This window comes from Macrobrachium nipponense, chromosome 19 (assembly GCF_015104395.2).
Source record: "Macrobrachium nipponense isolate FS-2020 chromosome 19, ASM1510439v2, whole genome shotgun sequence".
Taxonomy (NCBI): Eukaryota; Metazoa; Arthropoda; class Malacostraca; order Decapoda; family Palaemonidae; genus Macrobrachium; species Macrobrachium nipponense.
In genome coordinates this window covers 4,930,327-4,945,084 of record NC_061088.1, presented here as the reverse complement: position 1 = coordinate 4,945,084, position 14,758 = coordinate 4,930,327, and the positions used below count along the sequence as shown (strand labels likewise).

Below are 14,758 nucleotides of genomic sequence, written 5' to 3'. Positions count from 1 at the left end.
CTGTTACTGTTATCTGCTCTTTATCAGTGTCACTCATTAAGTTGTGAGGTAAAGGAATAAAAAGATAAGAGACTGACATTAACGTACAGTGTCACCTTTTGAAAACAGAGACCTGGGATAAAGGGGACTATTGGAAAGCTAGTTTGGTCATATATGAATTTGGCTAGAATAAAAGTTACATTATAAAATTCTTATTGATAAAGAAGAGATTTTCTCGACTTCGCTAACGAAAATGCAACACATCGTATTCCTTTAACATTAGCAATTGCACACTAATTCCAGCGGACTCATGAAACGTGAGAGCTGAATGACCATAAAAATAAAGTATTAATCTAAAAAAAAACGCATAATCACATGAGTCAATAAAACGATAAAGTAAATCAACAGTAGTAAGCCTGTTTGATTTTGTTATTTAAAATATATACAGTAGAAAGCTTTCGATGATTAATCGCTAGAAGTTTGCTTTCTTCTTCTTCCCCGTCATCCTTGGGTGAAAATCTACAGGCTACGTTCAAGGAGTCTGGAAGACGGAACAAAAACGCTTTCATCGCTGACTCTTGGTCCCTGGTAGAACGCACAGCATCTCGAAGAGAAGATGGGCTCCCGTTGCCGCCGTGATGCCTTCGAAGTCGTATGGTGGTGAGACCTTGATCGAGAAGGAAAAAAACGTCAGCAAAAGCAGGTCGTATTCTTCTTACACACGAATGAGCCATTTCTCAAAATCCGTAGGAAATTTCAAGGGAACAGAAAGGGAAGGAATGAAGAAGGTAAGACAAAAAAGCGACTTGATTAGCCTAGATCGATGGTTCTCGCCCTATCTTTGGCATACGTCCCTCCTAACCTAACCTGCTACGGCTTACTAGTGACGCTGAAATGCTATCAGACAAATGACACCTCTGAAATAAACAAACTATTGATTGGCTTGATTTACCTTCTGGAGATAGAGAGAGAGAGAGAGAGAGTCCATCCTAATCTAACCTGCTATCAGACTAATGACACCTCTGAAATAAACAATCTATTGATTTGCTTGATTTACTTTCTGGAGAGAGAGAGAGAGAGAGAGAGGTTGGAAACCTCCATGGCCCACCTAAAATGTCCCATCGTCCATTAGTCGGTTATGACCAAATATGAACGCCTATAATTCTATTTTTACTATGAGATACTGCCAGTGGCACTGTTTTTCCTGGGCCATAACTCACCTCCACTAAATCACAGCCAACTAAGTTGATGCCTCTGCAGCCTCTGACAATCTCAAGCGCTTGGATTGGGGTCAGCCCTCCCATCTCGGGTGTACCTGAAGATAAACCCACATTAACTACATCATTTTATTATCCATAGTGAAAACGGAGTGTACGCAAATTGGTATACGCTTCTATATAGCATATTCACAAATATAACATGTGCAACCTACATAAAAGAGGAGTTATAGATACAAAGCCTCATAGTGATGGCTGGCAGTTAAGCAGGGGGACGAGAAAAACTATTCGATCTTTCTGAGACAACACATTAGTCACTCATCGCAAACAGTAATATTTCGACGAAGCTACTCATTCAGTCACTGCCTGATGTTGGTACATTTTCAGTAACCTAAGAACTGTCACACTTTCGCCTTACCTGTGCCGGGACAGAAGCCAGGGTCTATAGAATCTATGTCGAAGGAAAGGTAGACCGGTCCATCACCCATCTGCTGTCTGACTTCTTCCATAAGAGGGGCCAGACTCTTGTGCCAGCATTGGTATGCGTCCACGACCCGGAAGCCCTAAGGTAATCAAGTTAATAACTACAGGTACTACTACAACGGATCCGTCGAGTGTAACTACCCAAAGCATGCGTGCAAGTGAAACTTTCTACAACATGCCTCTACGCCTAGGGCCCTCTCAACCTTACACCAACAAATCAGAGGCTTGGTGTTTTGTAAGATGCCTGACAGGAATTGATGTTCAGGAAGGACTGGTTCAGCTTATATGTTCCTTCGACTCTAATTTGTGAACTGTATCATTGCAAAATAAATGAGGGGGAAGAAAAAGCCAAGGAATGTAGTCTCTGAAGGAAGAGGGTCAGTGGGGGTTTTTCTCTGGTGTTGAGAAAGTTCAGTGCAAGGAGAAGAACCATGTTCGACTGGACAACATGTGTTATACCATGAGCACTAAGCTCCGAGGAACCACTTACTTTCCCAACTATGCATGTATAACTTCATCAATGGTGACCTCTTTCAATTTAGATGCAGATTAACTTGTAGCCCTGAGTCTCTATGCTTTTCCTCTACAGGCAATATTTGACAATCTCTTTCAATTCTGTTTCTTAGGAAGCCCTGCCATCTTTTGGTTGAGCCTCCCCATTCTTCCTTATACTTTAATAATATGAGCCTGGCTAAAACATTTGCTGGCTAGCCCAGTGACTTTGCCCTTAAAAAGAGGGACTCATTTTTTCTAATCCTATTAAAGTAAGACAACTCTCCTCACCAAACTTCTTCCGATGTCACAGTCGTCCGGACTGTACCCAGTTCCTCTTAGGCCAATCTGGATGACACGAGGGCAGTCAAGGAGCCCTTCATCGTATGCTCTTTTAAACGGGGTGCCATGGCCGATGGGACTACCCAGGACCTCATCCTGAAGGTCTGGGTGAGCGTCCACGTGGATGAGCCCAACTGGACCATATTTTTCCTTTTGGGATTAAGAAGAGGAGTGAGGAGCAGTTCAGATGATGTCTGTGTAGAGTACCTGTAGAACCTACTGGCTGCATTCAGCAAAAATGTGGTCAAACATGCTTTTTATGTTCCAGATGGCAATATTAATGAGACTGTAGGAATATCTAGACGGTATAAGCAGGTATTCTATATTACATAAAAGAGGACCACACTCGATCATAAACTTGGAAACATCAATAATCAGGTCTTTATCTTAAGCTAATTGTAATTACCGCTATGGCCTGCAGGATTGGGTAAGATATGGTATGGTCACCTCCCATGGATAGTGGTATACAGCCATTCTTGATGATCTCCCTGTACTGATCACGTATTTTCTTGCATGCTTCTGGCAGACTGGAAAGGGAAAAACTTACTAGACAAAGGCACATGTTATCTGTGGCAGTTCTATTAGGCTAATGGGTAAATTTAACTACTTTAGCCCAACATCTTTAAACAGAGGCTTGTCTTTTTCATAATAATTTTGTTGAGTTAATGGTCATGTTTAAGGAAGTCAAGCTAACTCAATTTGAGTAAATGCATATAAAGTTCGCTGTAATTTTGTTATGAGGAAAGGTGGCTCTTTTTTTTAATAATTTTCCGAAAGATCCCATAGTTTCTAATCTCGATTGTCTTTGGAAAACCTACAACAAAGAATGCTGGAGTGTCCACCTAAAGATCTAGCAAATGTACCATGTTTATGGTTGAAGATCCCTGGCTAAATCTAACATAGTTTACTGACCTATTCTGTTGTATGATGATTGTCATTCAAATTATCCTTGACATTCTTGAATGACAAATGAATGAAACTCTGTGCACACATGGTATTTTCTCTACACTTCCATGATGGCTTTAAAGAACCATTAAAGACTATGACTGAATTTTATTCTTTAATAAAGAAGGAGAGTGAGTTGTCAGCTAGTGTCAACAGTCATATCAAACGTATCACAACCATCGACACTTACTCGAAGAGATTCACCCAGACGTCGCCCACATCTGCCACATTGAGGCTGAGGAAGGGATTCACTCCGGTACCCTGGTTACTGGGCCTCAAGGGAGACTCGCAGCGTATCTGGCGAGGTCCGAAGCGGGCTCCGCTTTTGTTCGATGTCCCTGTGTCCAGCGGGACGCCAACGAAGCAAGCGTCTAGACCTAGGAATGAATATATTGGGTAAGCTTAGATTTTAAGGTGTTGTACTGTAGTGACTGAAACGAGGAGCCAACAAAGCAAGCGTCTAGACCTAGGGATGACTGTATTGGGTAATGTTTAGATTAAGGTGTTTTACTGTAATGACTGAAACGAGGAACGTCACTCTGAGAGAAGCTTTTAAGTGTGATTGTCACTACTTTGGAAGATGGATCTTCCTGAGTTACAACTTTGAGCAATGGTGCTCGATGGCGCCTTTGGATCATGAAAATTAGGGTATAACTGGTTTAACCCTTTAACCTTGAGAGTTTCCTCATCAAATATTTGATGTGATTGTCATTGCAATCCCCTTGATGAGGTGCTCGACTTTGTGAGCGCCTTCATGTTGCTAAGAGTGATTTCATGACCCATTTTAGTGTGGAGCATCCAAATTTCTTTCTTTGCTAGAAATGAACAGTAACCTGATGGATTGTAGACTCTCATACAAACACAAAGTTGAAATCTTATGATGTGTAAAGAGCTGATATTCTGGGTTTGGAACACCTGATCTGAAAGGGTCCAGGTCTAGATTTATTGCATAGACCAATAAATGAAGCCAGCCTGATGCACTGAATGACAGCTGATGTAATGTCCTTAAAAAAAGAAAAAAAAAGACCCTTGACGATGCTGATAATGAAGATGTTGAAGTGTCCTATCAGCAACTGATTAGATTGTGGGATTCCTCCTCTAACTTAAATATCCCACCTGTCATACAGCCTTAGAGCAAAAGTCAGCGGGGGGTGGGGGGTGGGGAAGGGCCCTCAAAAATGAGACTCTCGCGAATTCCATCATAAATTTTCATAAAACAATGTTGATACTTATGTCTTTGGTTCCTAGCTATTAAATAAGGACTGTCACTTTTTTTAATGGACTGTGATGTCACTAGAAGAGGAATATAAAATTCAGGCCAGAGGCCAGGCGCTAGGACCAGCGAGGTCATTAAGCATTGAAAATAATGTTGAGATGATCATCTGGAGAGGGTGGAAAGTGAGACGAAATAAAGAGAATATGAAAGGAGGCACAGTAAACAGGAATGAAAGGGGGCTTCAGCAGCTAAGGGCCGAAGGGACGCTGCAAAGCAATTTTAAAAGTGACGTCCATACAGCGCACTGTGTGCGGTACGCTGACGGCAAAACCTCCTTAGAGATACATTGTGATGAATCAGAAACGTTGGTATAAACACCCAGTGATCAAGCATAGATATTATACTCCTTGAACCCTCTCACCCAGTGTTTCCACTTTCAAGGAATTTTAGGGTCATCAAGGTGAACTTCAAGGAATTTTAAATTTCAAGGAATTTTCAGGGAATTTTAAATTTCAGGGAATTTTCAAGGAATTTTAATGTATTTTCCAGGATTGGTCAAGGACATTTTTTATTTTTCAGAAATTTTCATGAAGATGATCTTAAAAACTTCATTTTATTGAAATGAAATATAGATAATGCATTCTAAACAAGTATAGCCTATATTGGCTAAATTACATTATCATCAGAGAACGTTATATGCTCTCTCTTTTTCAAACAGCTTGGCATCAAATCATTATTGCACAATTATGCCTCCATCTTCCACTTCCCGTTTCGTTACTTTTCCACCTGAATGATACCTGTTCCATTCCTGTACACACACGCAACGCACCATCTCTTGAAGTTTCATAACTAAGGTTGCAATACTCAGTGTCTCAAACTCTCAGTTAGTCTTTGCCTCTTTCCGAAGGTAGACGGTCATTACTGAGACGGTTATTACTTGGAGGTGAATTCTTAAGCCCATTTTAAGGGATTCATGAACACAATGAAATGGCCATGCTTACTAACAACAAAATTAAAATCTTTTGGCTGTTGATCCATATGATCAACTACATAATCAACTTTATTGTAGATAAGAATTGCCATGATCTAAGTGAAAATGACATTGCCTGATTATGGGATGGAGGATCTACTTTTTTTCTACGATCTTTTTTTCAGATGGCAACAAAAGTGGCCAGTAGTAGTGAGAATGATTATGGTATAGTTATAGACAAAGAAAAGCAAGGAAAAGTGAAGCCGTTAAGTTTGCCAGTAATGAGTATGGTTAAACTGCTAAAATCTGAGAAATATTCTGTAGTACACTATTCAAGAATCTATTATGTTTGTATCATGAATCAGAAAGTCTTACTTTAAATATCTCATTTCTTAATCTAAAGTCTTTTCCTAATATATATTATTTTCTTATTTACAAATATTTTGAGTAATTTAAGTTATATTCCTGAGTGTAAGTGACAGAAATCTGTATAGGTTGTTTCATATTGCCACACTCCCCCCACCCCCCACCCCCCCCAAAAAAAAATATTATAGTATTAGTAGTTACATGTGAGAGAAAGGGCAGCTGCATGATTTTTTTCTTTCTTTTTCATGTTTCTGAATTTTAACTGGATACCCATGTATTTTGTTTCTGAGAGTATACGTAATAAGATGTATATTTTTTGTTATTTATTGATCCCCAGTTGTTCTGTGAAATTTACTGTAAGTGCTTGAAATAAGTTAGTGTATACTATTTTTTTCTGTATGTGAATGTCAAGGAAGAAATCAAGGACAATGAAATGGCTGTCGAGAAAAATCAAGGAATTTTGGCAGCCCCTGCGAGGAATTTTCATTTCAGCTGGTGGGGAAACACTGCTCTCACTCACCTTCAGTTCCTTCTTGGATGGGGAGACGCATGAAAGACGCTATACCGCCTGGCCTCGCCATCTTCAGGGCTGTCATGGGCTGGTTGAGTTTCCGCTCTTTCGAAAGCAGAGCTGCTGATTGGTGGACGGCCGCCCTTGGGACGAGCTGATTGGCCAGCGCGGAGCCCGCGATGCTGCTGCCTCCTCTACAGGAGAGGAGAGCTCGAACGCTGGAAAATGCACCGGGCATCATTTTCTGTGGAGATGAGACAGTTTTTTTGAGGAGTGATTTGCTACCAAAGATTCAGTATTAGTTAGCTTATAGATTTCTATGGTTTTGTACCATAATTGACTGATCTCGTTATCTGAGATCCTATTACATGCTAGTTTTTTTTTTTTTTTTTTTTTTTTTTTTTATCTGTGGCTATTTTTGTGTGGTGTAAAATGACTACAAAATATTTTAGACAGAGAGCAAAATAAGTTACTTTGCTTTTCTGATTTGGAAATTAGGAATGGTGTTTAGGTAGCAAAGTCTAAGGAATAGAATAGTATATTGAATTTAGGCCAAAGGCCAAGCGCTGCGACCTATGAGATCATTGAGGACTGAAATGGAAATTAACAATAAAGAGGTTTGACAGGCGTAACAAGAAGAAAAATTTGCAGTTGCACTAAGAATCAATTGTTAAGAGAGGGGGGAAAGTAAGATGAAAGAGACTGTGAACGGAGATAATGTAAAAGGAATGTAAGTGGTTGAACACACGGAGAGTTGGAATGCATAGTTAGAGAGATTAAGGAAACTTTAGGCCTAGGGTTTTTGTGCAAGAGAGAGGGATGAAACTAAATCTGTTGTCAGCTATTTGCCAATGACCCAGTTCTGTTCCTGAAATTACTCGAGGATATTTCAGTAATAATAATAATAATAATAATAATAGTAAGAAAAGTGATGGACTCCTAAGGAGGCAGGATGCAACCCGGAACCCCACACTATAAATACCACCCAGTCGAATTGGAGGACTGTGATAGAGCAAAATAATAATAATAATAATAATTCATTAAATGGTTTCGTTAACATAATTGGTCTCTTGGTTCATAAATATTCTTTCTTATCTTCTTCTTTTATCTTCGTTTAATTTCAGCATCTAATCTTCAGTAGTACTTATCACGAACTACTTTGCATTTTTAATCTCCTCCCTGAAACAATCATTCTCATATATGTATCTTTCTAGTGCATCATTTTTTGGTAGCATCCTTCAGTTCTATAAAAGACTCCTTTCATTGTTTCAGAGATGTTTGTCGGGTGCACAGTAATGTCGGACACTAATTCGCAGGGCAGCATCACTTATCGAAATCTTAATTCCCAAGATATAGTACTAGCCAAGGTTCAAACTTGAACATGTGGTCTAAAACTCGGCTAGAACAACATCGCTGTTTTTCATTGTTGACAAGACGCACGTATCACTTATAAATTGCGTCTAGGTGCAAAGCATTCCCTTTTACGGTATAGCAAATACGTGTATGTATACACGTGTAGTACTGTTTTTAATTTAAACCCGTAGTATTAAACACTATAAGTAAATTATATTACCTTCATCTGTTACACACACGAATCGTTGAACAGAGTGGAGCTTACTTCTTTTAGACCGATGTGACAGTGAATATGATGTATCTAACATTCCACGTTATAAGGAAATGACATTTTCTTTGTGTACTACACACGCACACACTTTAACAGTTGCAGAGGACAGAGATCACTTACTTGTTGCACGAGCGGGCGACTGGACCAAAAGTATGTAAATGTTTTATCTTGGGAAGTTGAACGGCGAAGGTTCAGTTGATTACCCTGCCTACTCGAAAGGGGTGATATGTTATGTTGCCATTTTTACATTTCTTATTATTTTTCCCTTTATGTTTTCGTTTTTCCTTCAGTACTATTAGGGTCATCGTTTAAGATATATATCTTTGCCGTGTGATTTCCATGAGTCTTATTATTTTTTTTAAAGCATACTCACGTGTAAGAAATTCGTAAATTAAAATTTTTATCAGAAACAGGCAACTCACTAGTCTGGAGATCTTGCCCCCTCAACTCTTTCCCCACCCCTATCAAAACAACGCATCGCCCCCACCCCTCCCCCTCCCCGCCCCAACTCCTGCACTGGTAGACAGTACTGGTCTACCTTGTAGCATTTTTCTTAACAAATGCCAAGTATTTACTTTTACTAAACACACAACTGATTCTGGATGCTACAAAAACTGGACCTCCGTAAATATAGATAGTACTAACTATCTTTATATACTAAACCACGTCCAATCTAATAGACTTGTTTTGATAATGAATTAAATACTTAGAGCTCTAAGAAATGTCAAGTTTTGTGAACACTTTTTACCAGTGCCTGAATAGAGAGAGACACGAGTTTCTATTTTATCAAAAGGCAAACAAACACTAGCAAGATCCTAAACGCTAGACTAACTGAAGGTCCTTAAACGCTAGACTAACTCACAACTGTATCACTTCCTACCCCTATCCGCATCTCTTTATGATCCGCGACGAAATCTTGGACAAGTAACAGACCGAGGTCCACCCCTTGCTGGACGAATTCCCCTCCCCCACCCTACTCCCTCCACCAGTCCCCCAATCACCCCTCCCCGGTGACAGAGGGCTGTCCCCGACTCCCTCAGTTTCAATTAAGTACCGATCGGGTTCCCATTTTACTAAAATGATTAAATCCTCCCGAGTTCGTTTAACGAGGCGCAAAGTGTAGTCGGAGCGCTTTTGTTTGGTGTTGATTGTATTTATACTTTCCTCTCATTCATTCGCTTTATTTTCTCTTTCATTATCTCTTCAAGATTACGTGCGTACGCAATTCTGACTTTGATTTTCACATGCGGCGCCAATTTTACTAACTGGTTTCGTTTATTATTTATTTACTGATGTATTTTTATTTATTTTTTTTTTTTTTTTGTAGGAAGACCCTCGTGGAGTCAGAAGGGGCATCCCTTCGTAAAATGTCTGCTGAACTAGCTATGAAATGAGCCGCTGGAGAAAGCTCATTGAAAACAGGAATCCCGACTGAGGATTAGGCTGAGAAGAAGATGAAGGAGAAGAGGTAGGAATATCCTTGAGATAAATAAGTATAACAGAACGACTTAAGATAAATAGAGAGAGAGGAGAGAGAGAGAGAGAGAGAGAAAGAACTCTATTGGGTCTAAAACAAAGCAAAATAAATATCTGAAAATATAGTACCCAAAACCGAAGCACAGAGAGAGAGAGAGAGAGAGAGAGAGAAGACGAGAGAGAGGTGAACTCTTATGGGTCAACTAGTAGCTCTAAACAAAGCAAAATAAATATCTGAAAATAAAATAAAGTACTAATGACGAAAACCTCAGCAAGAGAGAAAGGAGGAGAGAGAGCGAGAGAGAAGAGAGAGAGAGAGAGAGAGAGAGAGAGAGAGAGAGAGAGAGAGAGAGAGAGAGAGAGCAGTAATGGCCGATGGATAGACAGTGGCAGTCTTGGCATTCAAACGCGTATATTTTTGGTTTGAAAGCATATTCCCGGACGGGAGTACTATATACGAGTTCATTTCTAGCGTAAACCGTATGATACGTGATACGTTTCGACAATGGCATTTTTTTTCTTTCTTTCTTTTTTGAGAAAATAGTTTTTTTTTTTTGGATTTAAAACCAGAAATATTTTCCATTTATTTGTTTTTGGTGTGTTGGGTATGCGCAAGAATATATATATATATATATATATATATATATATATATATATATAAATATGTCTATATATATATATATATATATATATAGTATATTATATATATATATATATATATATATATATATATATATATATATGTATAGTAGAGGCTCGGGAATTGAAGTATTATTATTATTATATATTATTATTATTATTATTATTATTATTATCATTATTATTATTACTATTATTATTATTATTATTCACGCATGAAAATTCTGTTCTGACAAACCTTCCTGCACATTTAATAATAATAATAATAATAATAATAACAACACAATAACCTGTTGCTCATTGGTTAATAAAGAAAGAAAATAATAATAAATATACAAATAGATAGAAATGTATAAAAATACAAGAAAAATAGTGTTAACGCAGTTAATGTACAGCACCTGCCCTAGAACTTCTGAAGTTATTATTATTATAATTATTATTATTATAATTATTATTTACTGGAAAAACAAAGTTTGCAGTAGTTTGTAAGTCTATTGCCATATGTTATTATTATTATTATTATTATTATTATTATTTATTATTATTGTTCCGAAGATGAACCCGGGAAATGTATAAGCCCTTCTCGTCTTACGACAAAAAAAAAAAAAAAAAAAAAAAAAGTGCAGTTAAAAATAAAAGTGATTCTCGAAATACGCTCACCTTCAACGCCTTTTTGGTTCTCTTGGTCTTTCGGCTTTTGTTTCGATCTCTTTTTTTTCTTTCTTTTTTTATTCAGTTCTTAGCTTACCTTTCCGTTCACGGTTTTTATGCTTTTATTTCTCTCTCTTCCGAGTTTTGTACTTCATCTTTCCATAGTCTACTATTCCTCCGTTCTGACATTTCGTGTGTCTCAATCTCTTTGGCCCCCCACAAAAAATACCCTTCTTCTAATCTCTGCTTCAGATGGGACAGAAGAGAACCAGTTTCCCCGGCTCACAGAGGGAATATGAGACTTTCTCAAGCCGAGATGAAGAGGAAGTCAGTCTCCAGCTTAAGTCCGGTAGAAGTGACGTCACTGAATCTTGAATCATACTTTGAAAGTTTTGTTCAATCGAATGGTAATACTATACATACATACATACATACATACAGACATCTAATATATATATATATATATATATATATATATATATATATATATATGTATATAACTTGCTTTTGAGCTTTTCACAGGCAGTCAAAGAAAAATAAAACTACAAATCAAAAGGAATTTCCAGTAAAGAGCCATCGAAGATATAGAAAGATTGCGATATCACCAAAATAGAATAAATAATGTTTCACCAAATCCAAGTTCTTCCGCTTAATAACGAACGTGTCAACTGCCGCCCAACATGACTCAAGACCGCCCCTTAAAGCCGCAGGTAATAAAAAAAAAAATGAACAACGCTCTCCAAAGCCACGAGAGGGAAGGGAAAAAATGGAAAAATGAGAACGAGAGAAAGGTTTCGGGGAGAAGCAATACTCGTTTTCTTTGAGAGCGGGAATGAAGTGTTCCAGGGACCCGCGCGGGCGGCCGCGCTTTTAAACAGTCAGTGTAGCTTAGGCTGTTGGTGAGATTGGAAGTACACAGTCGCGCGTTCCCGGACGTCGTGCGTGTCAACTTTTGTGGGATTTACAATAACCCTTCAGCAGGACGTCAGTTGACCTCGTTTCCCCACCTCCCCTCGGTAATAACAGATATGAATTTATTCCAGATGTTTATAATTTTGCTTTTCCAGAGGCTTCTGGTTTTCCAGAGAACTTTTTGGTTGTTTGGAAACGGCGTGTGCTGCTGGAGGTGGCTTTCCTTTTGTTTGTATGTTTCCAGGAAAATTATTGATGTCTGTTTTGTCATTTTCATTGATCAACGTGTAATTACTTTTATCCTTACAGGGGTGGCTCCAAAGAGACGAACAAAATTACGGTTACTGCCATATTCGTAGTACATAGGCCTACTGCTAAATTTCCCTTTAGGAATACGCCTTAGGTTTTATTTCTTTATTTACTATTAATTTACGTTTAAACAAATTTGGTCTGATGGCCAATTCTGCTTTTATTTGATTAAACTTCAAGAATTATATTTAACAACTTCGTCAACAGATGCATATATATATATATATATATATATATATATATATATATATATATATATATATATATATATATATAAAGTATAAAAGGCTCATTAAAACACTCTAGTTTGAAGCTAAGGACTATATAAACTTTAAACCAGTTTTAATGGGCCTTTTATGCTTGAGACGTCCTATTTTAGCAGAATATATATATATATTATATATATATATATATATATATATATATAATATATTATATATATATATATATATATATAATATATATATATAATGTGTCAGGTTAGACCGATGTTTCTTTTCACAGCATCGAAATACTTCAGCATCAAAGTTTTAATGGAAATACAGCGTAAGTTGTTACAGTTTTATTCTCCCAATGACTGGCTTAATATTAATGGTAGGCCTATCAGAGATACATAGGCCTAGCGGAGTTTCCACCTTTCGTAGTCTTAGGCCTAGTTTCCATAGAGTTTCCTTTTACCTTTGTTTCATTCGTTTTGGGGAGAATGGTAATTTTATTTTGGAACGTGGATGAAACCCTTGTGCAGAACACTTAACACTTATTATTATTATTATTATTTTTTTTTTACTTACAACATTGGGTGCCATGGCACCAGATGGTGCTCGTGGCCTAATGGTTCTTGTTGTAAATTAACTTTTTTTTTTTTATTGTTCATTCTGGTTCCGTAGGGGGGTATTACCGCCAGTGCACCGCACGTAGTGGACTCTAGGCATTACTTAAGGTTTGTTGCAGCGTCCCATCACAGTGCAACTGCGAGGTTTTCATCCTGTTGCACCTTTGAAACCGTTTACTCTCAACTTCCTTTGCAGCTCTGAATGACCTCATGGGTCCCAGTGCGTGGCCTTTGGCTTTCATTATATATTCTATTGTTCATTACGTTAATAAGTTTTTCATTTAGTATTATGATTACAGGGATATTCAAAGTTTAACGTAGATTTCGGTTAATAACGACCATCCTATCATGTTACAGCCTATACTCTGTTTTTTTTTCATCTGTCCATCCGCCTGTGTGTGTTTTTGTATGGTAACACTGCGTCCGGCTTTAGATAGTTACATTCGGCTTACATTCAACGATGATAATAATATCCTATTTCGAATATTAACGGTGTAATTCGCATTCAGTAAATTATTAAAACACTTTTCAGTTGCAAATGTACATCCAGATATCCTTTTATTTACCTAAAACTTACACAGCGTAACTATCTAAAGCCCGGGACGCAGTGTTACCATACAAAAACTCCACAGGCGGATGGACAGATGAAAAAAACAGAGTATAGGCCTATCCTATGTTAACACTCAACTTTTGCGTTTTTTTTTTTTTAAATCAGTAATGAACGAATGAATGCCCTCCTAGAATGCTAATTTAATGAGGTTAGGCAGCCACACTTTTATTGTACTTGGTTAAATAATAGGCCTAGCATAGTCTTTTGGTAACGCATTGGAGAGGCTGTTCTTCCCTCGCTAATGATCGCGCCATTATTATTGAAGTTTGTCAGTCATACTTTTATTATACATACTTTTATTATACAGACGTGAAGTTGTTTGGTAACGTATTGGAGAGGCTGTTCTTCCCGCGTTAGTGATTTTTGGCGCCCTTATATTTCTTGATATCCGTATGCTTTGTGAATACGCATAATTTCTTGTTGGACGAGTGGATTTCGCACTCGGTTACAAATCCGGTGGTCCGAAGTTCGATTCTCGGCTCGGCCAACGCGGAACCAGAGGAATTTATTTCTGGTGATAGGAATTCATTTCTCGACATAATGTGGTTCGGATCCCACAATAAGCTGTAGGCCCCATTGCTAGATAACCAATTGGTTCCCAGCCACGTAAAAATATCTAATCCTTCGGGCCAGCCCTAGGAGAGCTGTTAATCAGCTCAGTGGTCTGGTAAAACTGAGATATATTTAACTTTTGTTGATACGCATACCACTACAAGCCAATACTGTTAGAAATGATAATATATGAGAGATTGGGGATGGCTACTTCCGACTTGGGACGTTATCCACCGTCAAAAAGCTTAGACCGACGTACTGTCATTCTGCTTAAATACGTATAGAGGGAATTTAGCTCTGGCTGGGTGATGGTAAATACAAACGGGTACGTTATTTTTTGGTTGAGGTTGCTAGCCCAATGCCTCTTGTGACCCTTGGTTGCTACCCAACACAAGCAAGTCGCTGTAAACAGCTGAAACTACTCGATTGACTTCGCACGGCCATTAAAGCACAAGCCCGCTCATTTTTCCACCCTGAAACTACGTAACAATGCTCCAGATAATGTGTTCGACTCAGCCGGAAATAAAACGTAGCTCTTTTTTCTAAGTTCTCAGGTGTGCGAGTGATAATGAACATCCATTTTTTTGTTGTTCTAACACGCTAATTAATCGTTCACCGTTGCAACAGCTTAT

The 14,758-nt window shown here is 38.1% G+C and overlaps 1 protein-coding gene across 3 annotated transcripts; it reads right to left on the bottom strand.

Moving 5' to 3' along the window:
* Positions 1 to 376: 376 nt before the first annotated feature.
* On the bottom strand, positions 377 to 8,419 carry LOC135213857 (agmatinase, mitochondrial-like). Of its 3 annotated transcripts, none has more exons than XM_064247965.1 (8): positions 8,266 to 8,419; positions 6,531 to 6,765; positions 3,649 to 3,835; positions 2,920 to 3,040; positions 2,463 to 2,663; positions 1,615 to 1,759; positions 1,200 to 1,294; positions 377 to 646 (listed from the first exon to the last, which is right to left on the bottom strand). In XM_064247965.1, exons 2-8 carry the CDS (start codon positions 6,760 to 6,762, stop codon positions 545 to 547), a joined length of 1,083 nt encoding a protein of 360 aa, XP_064104035.1. In that variant the 5' UTR covers positions 6,763 to 6,765; positions 8,266 to 8,419; the 3' UTR covers positions 377 to 544. The 3 variants fall into 3 exon arrangements, with proteins under 3 accessions (XP_064104035.1, XP_064104043.1, XP_064104030.1); XM_064247973.1 differs by lacking the exon at positions 8,266 to 8,419 and adding an exon at positions 8,140 to 8,263; XM_064247960.1 differs by lacking the exon at positions 8,266 to 8,419 and adding an exon at positions 8,095 to 8,221.
* Between the last annotated feature and the right edge of the window lie 6,339 nt (positions 8,420 to 14,758).

Coding starts and splice junctions, on each gene's coding strand:
- LOC135213857 (XM_064247960.1), bottom strand. Junction 1,295..1,614: donor TGGCTTCTGTCCCGGCACAG/GTAAGGCGAAAG, acceptor GTTTATCTTCAG/GTACACCCGAGATGGGAGGG. Junction 647..1,199: donor TTGGCTGTGATTTAGTGGAG/GTGAGTTATGGC, acceptor TTCTCGATCAAG/GTCTCACCACCATACGACTT.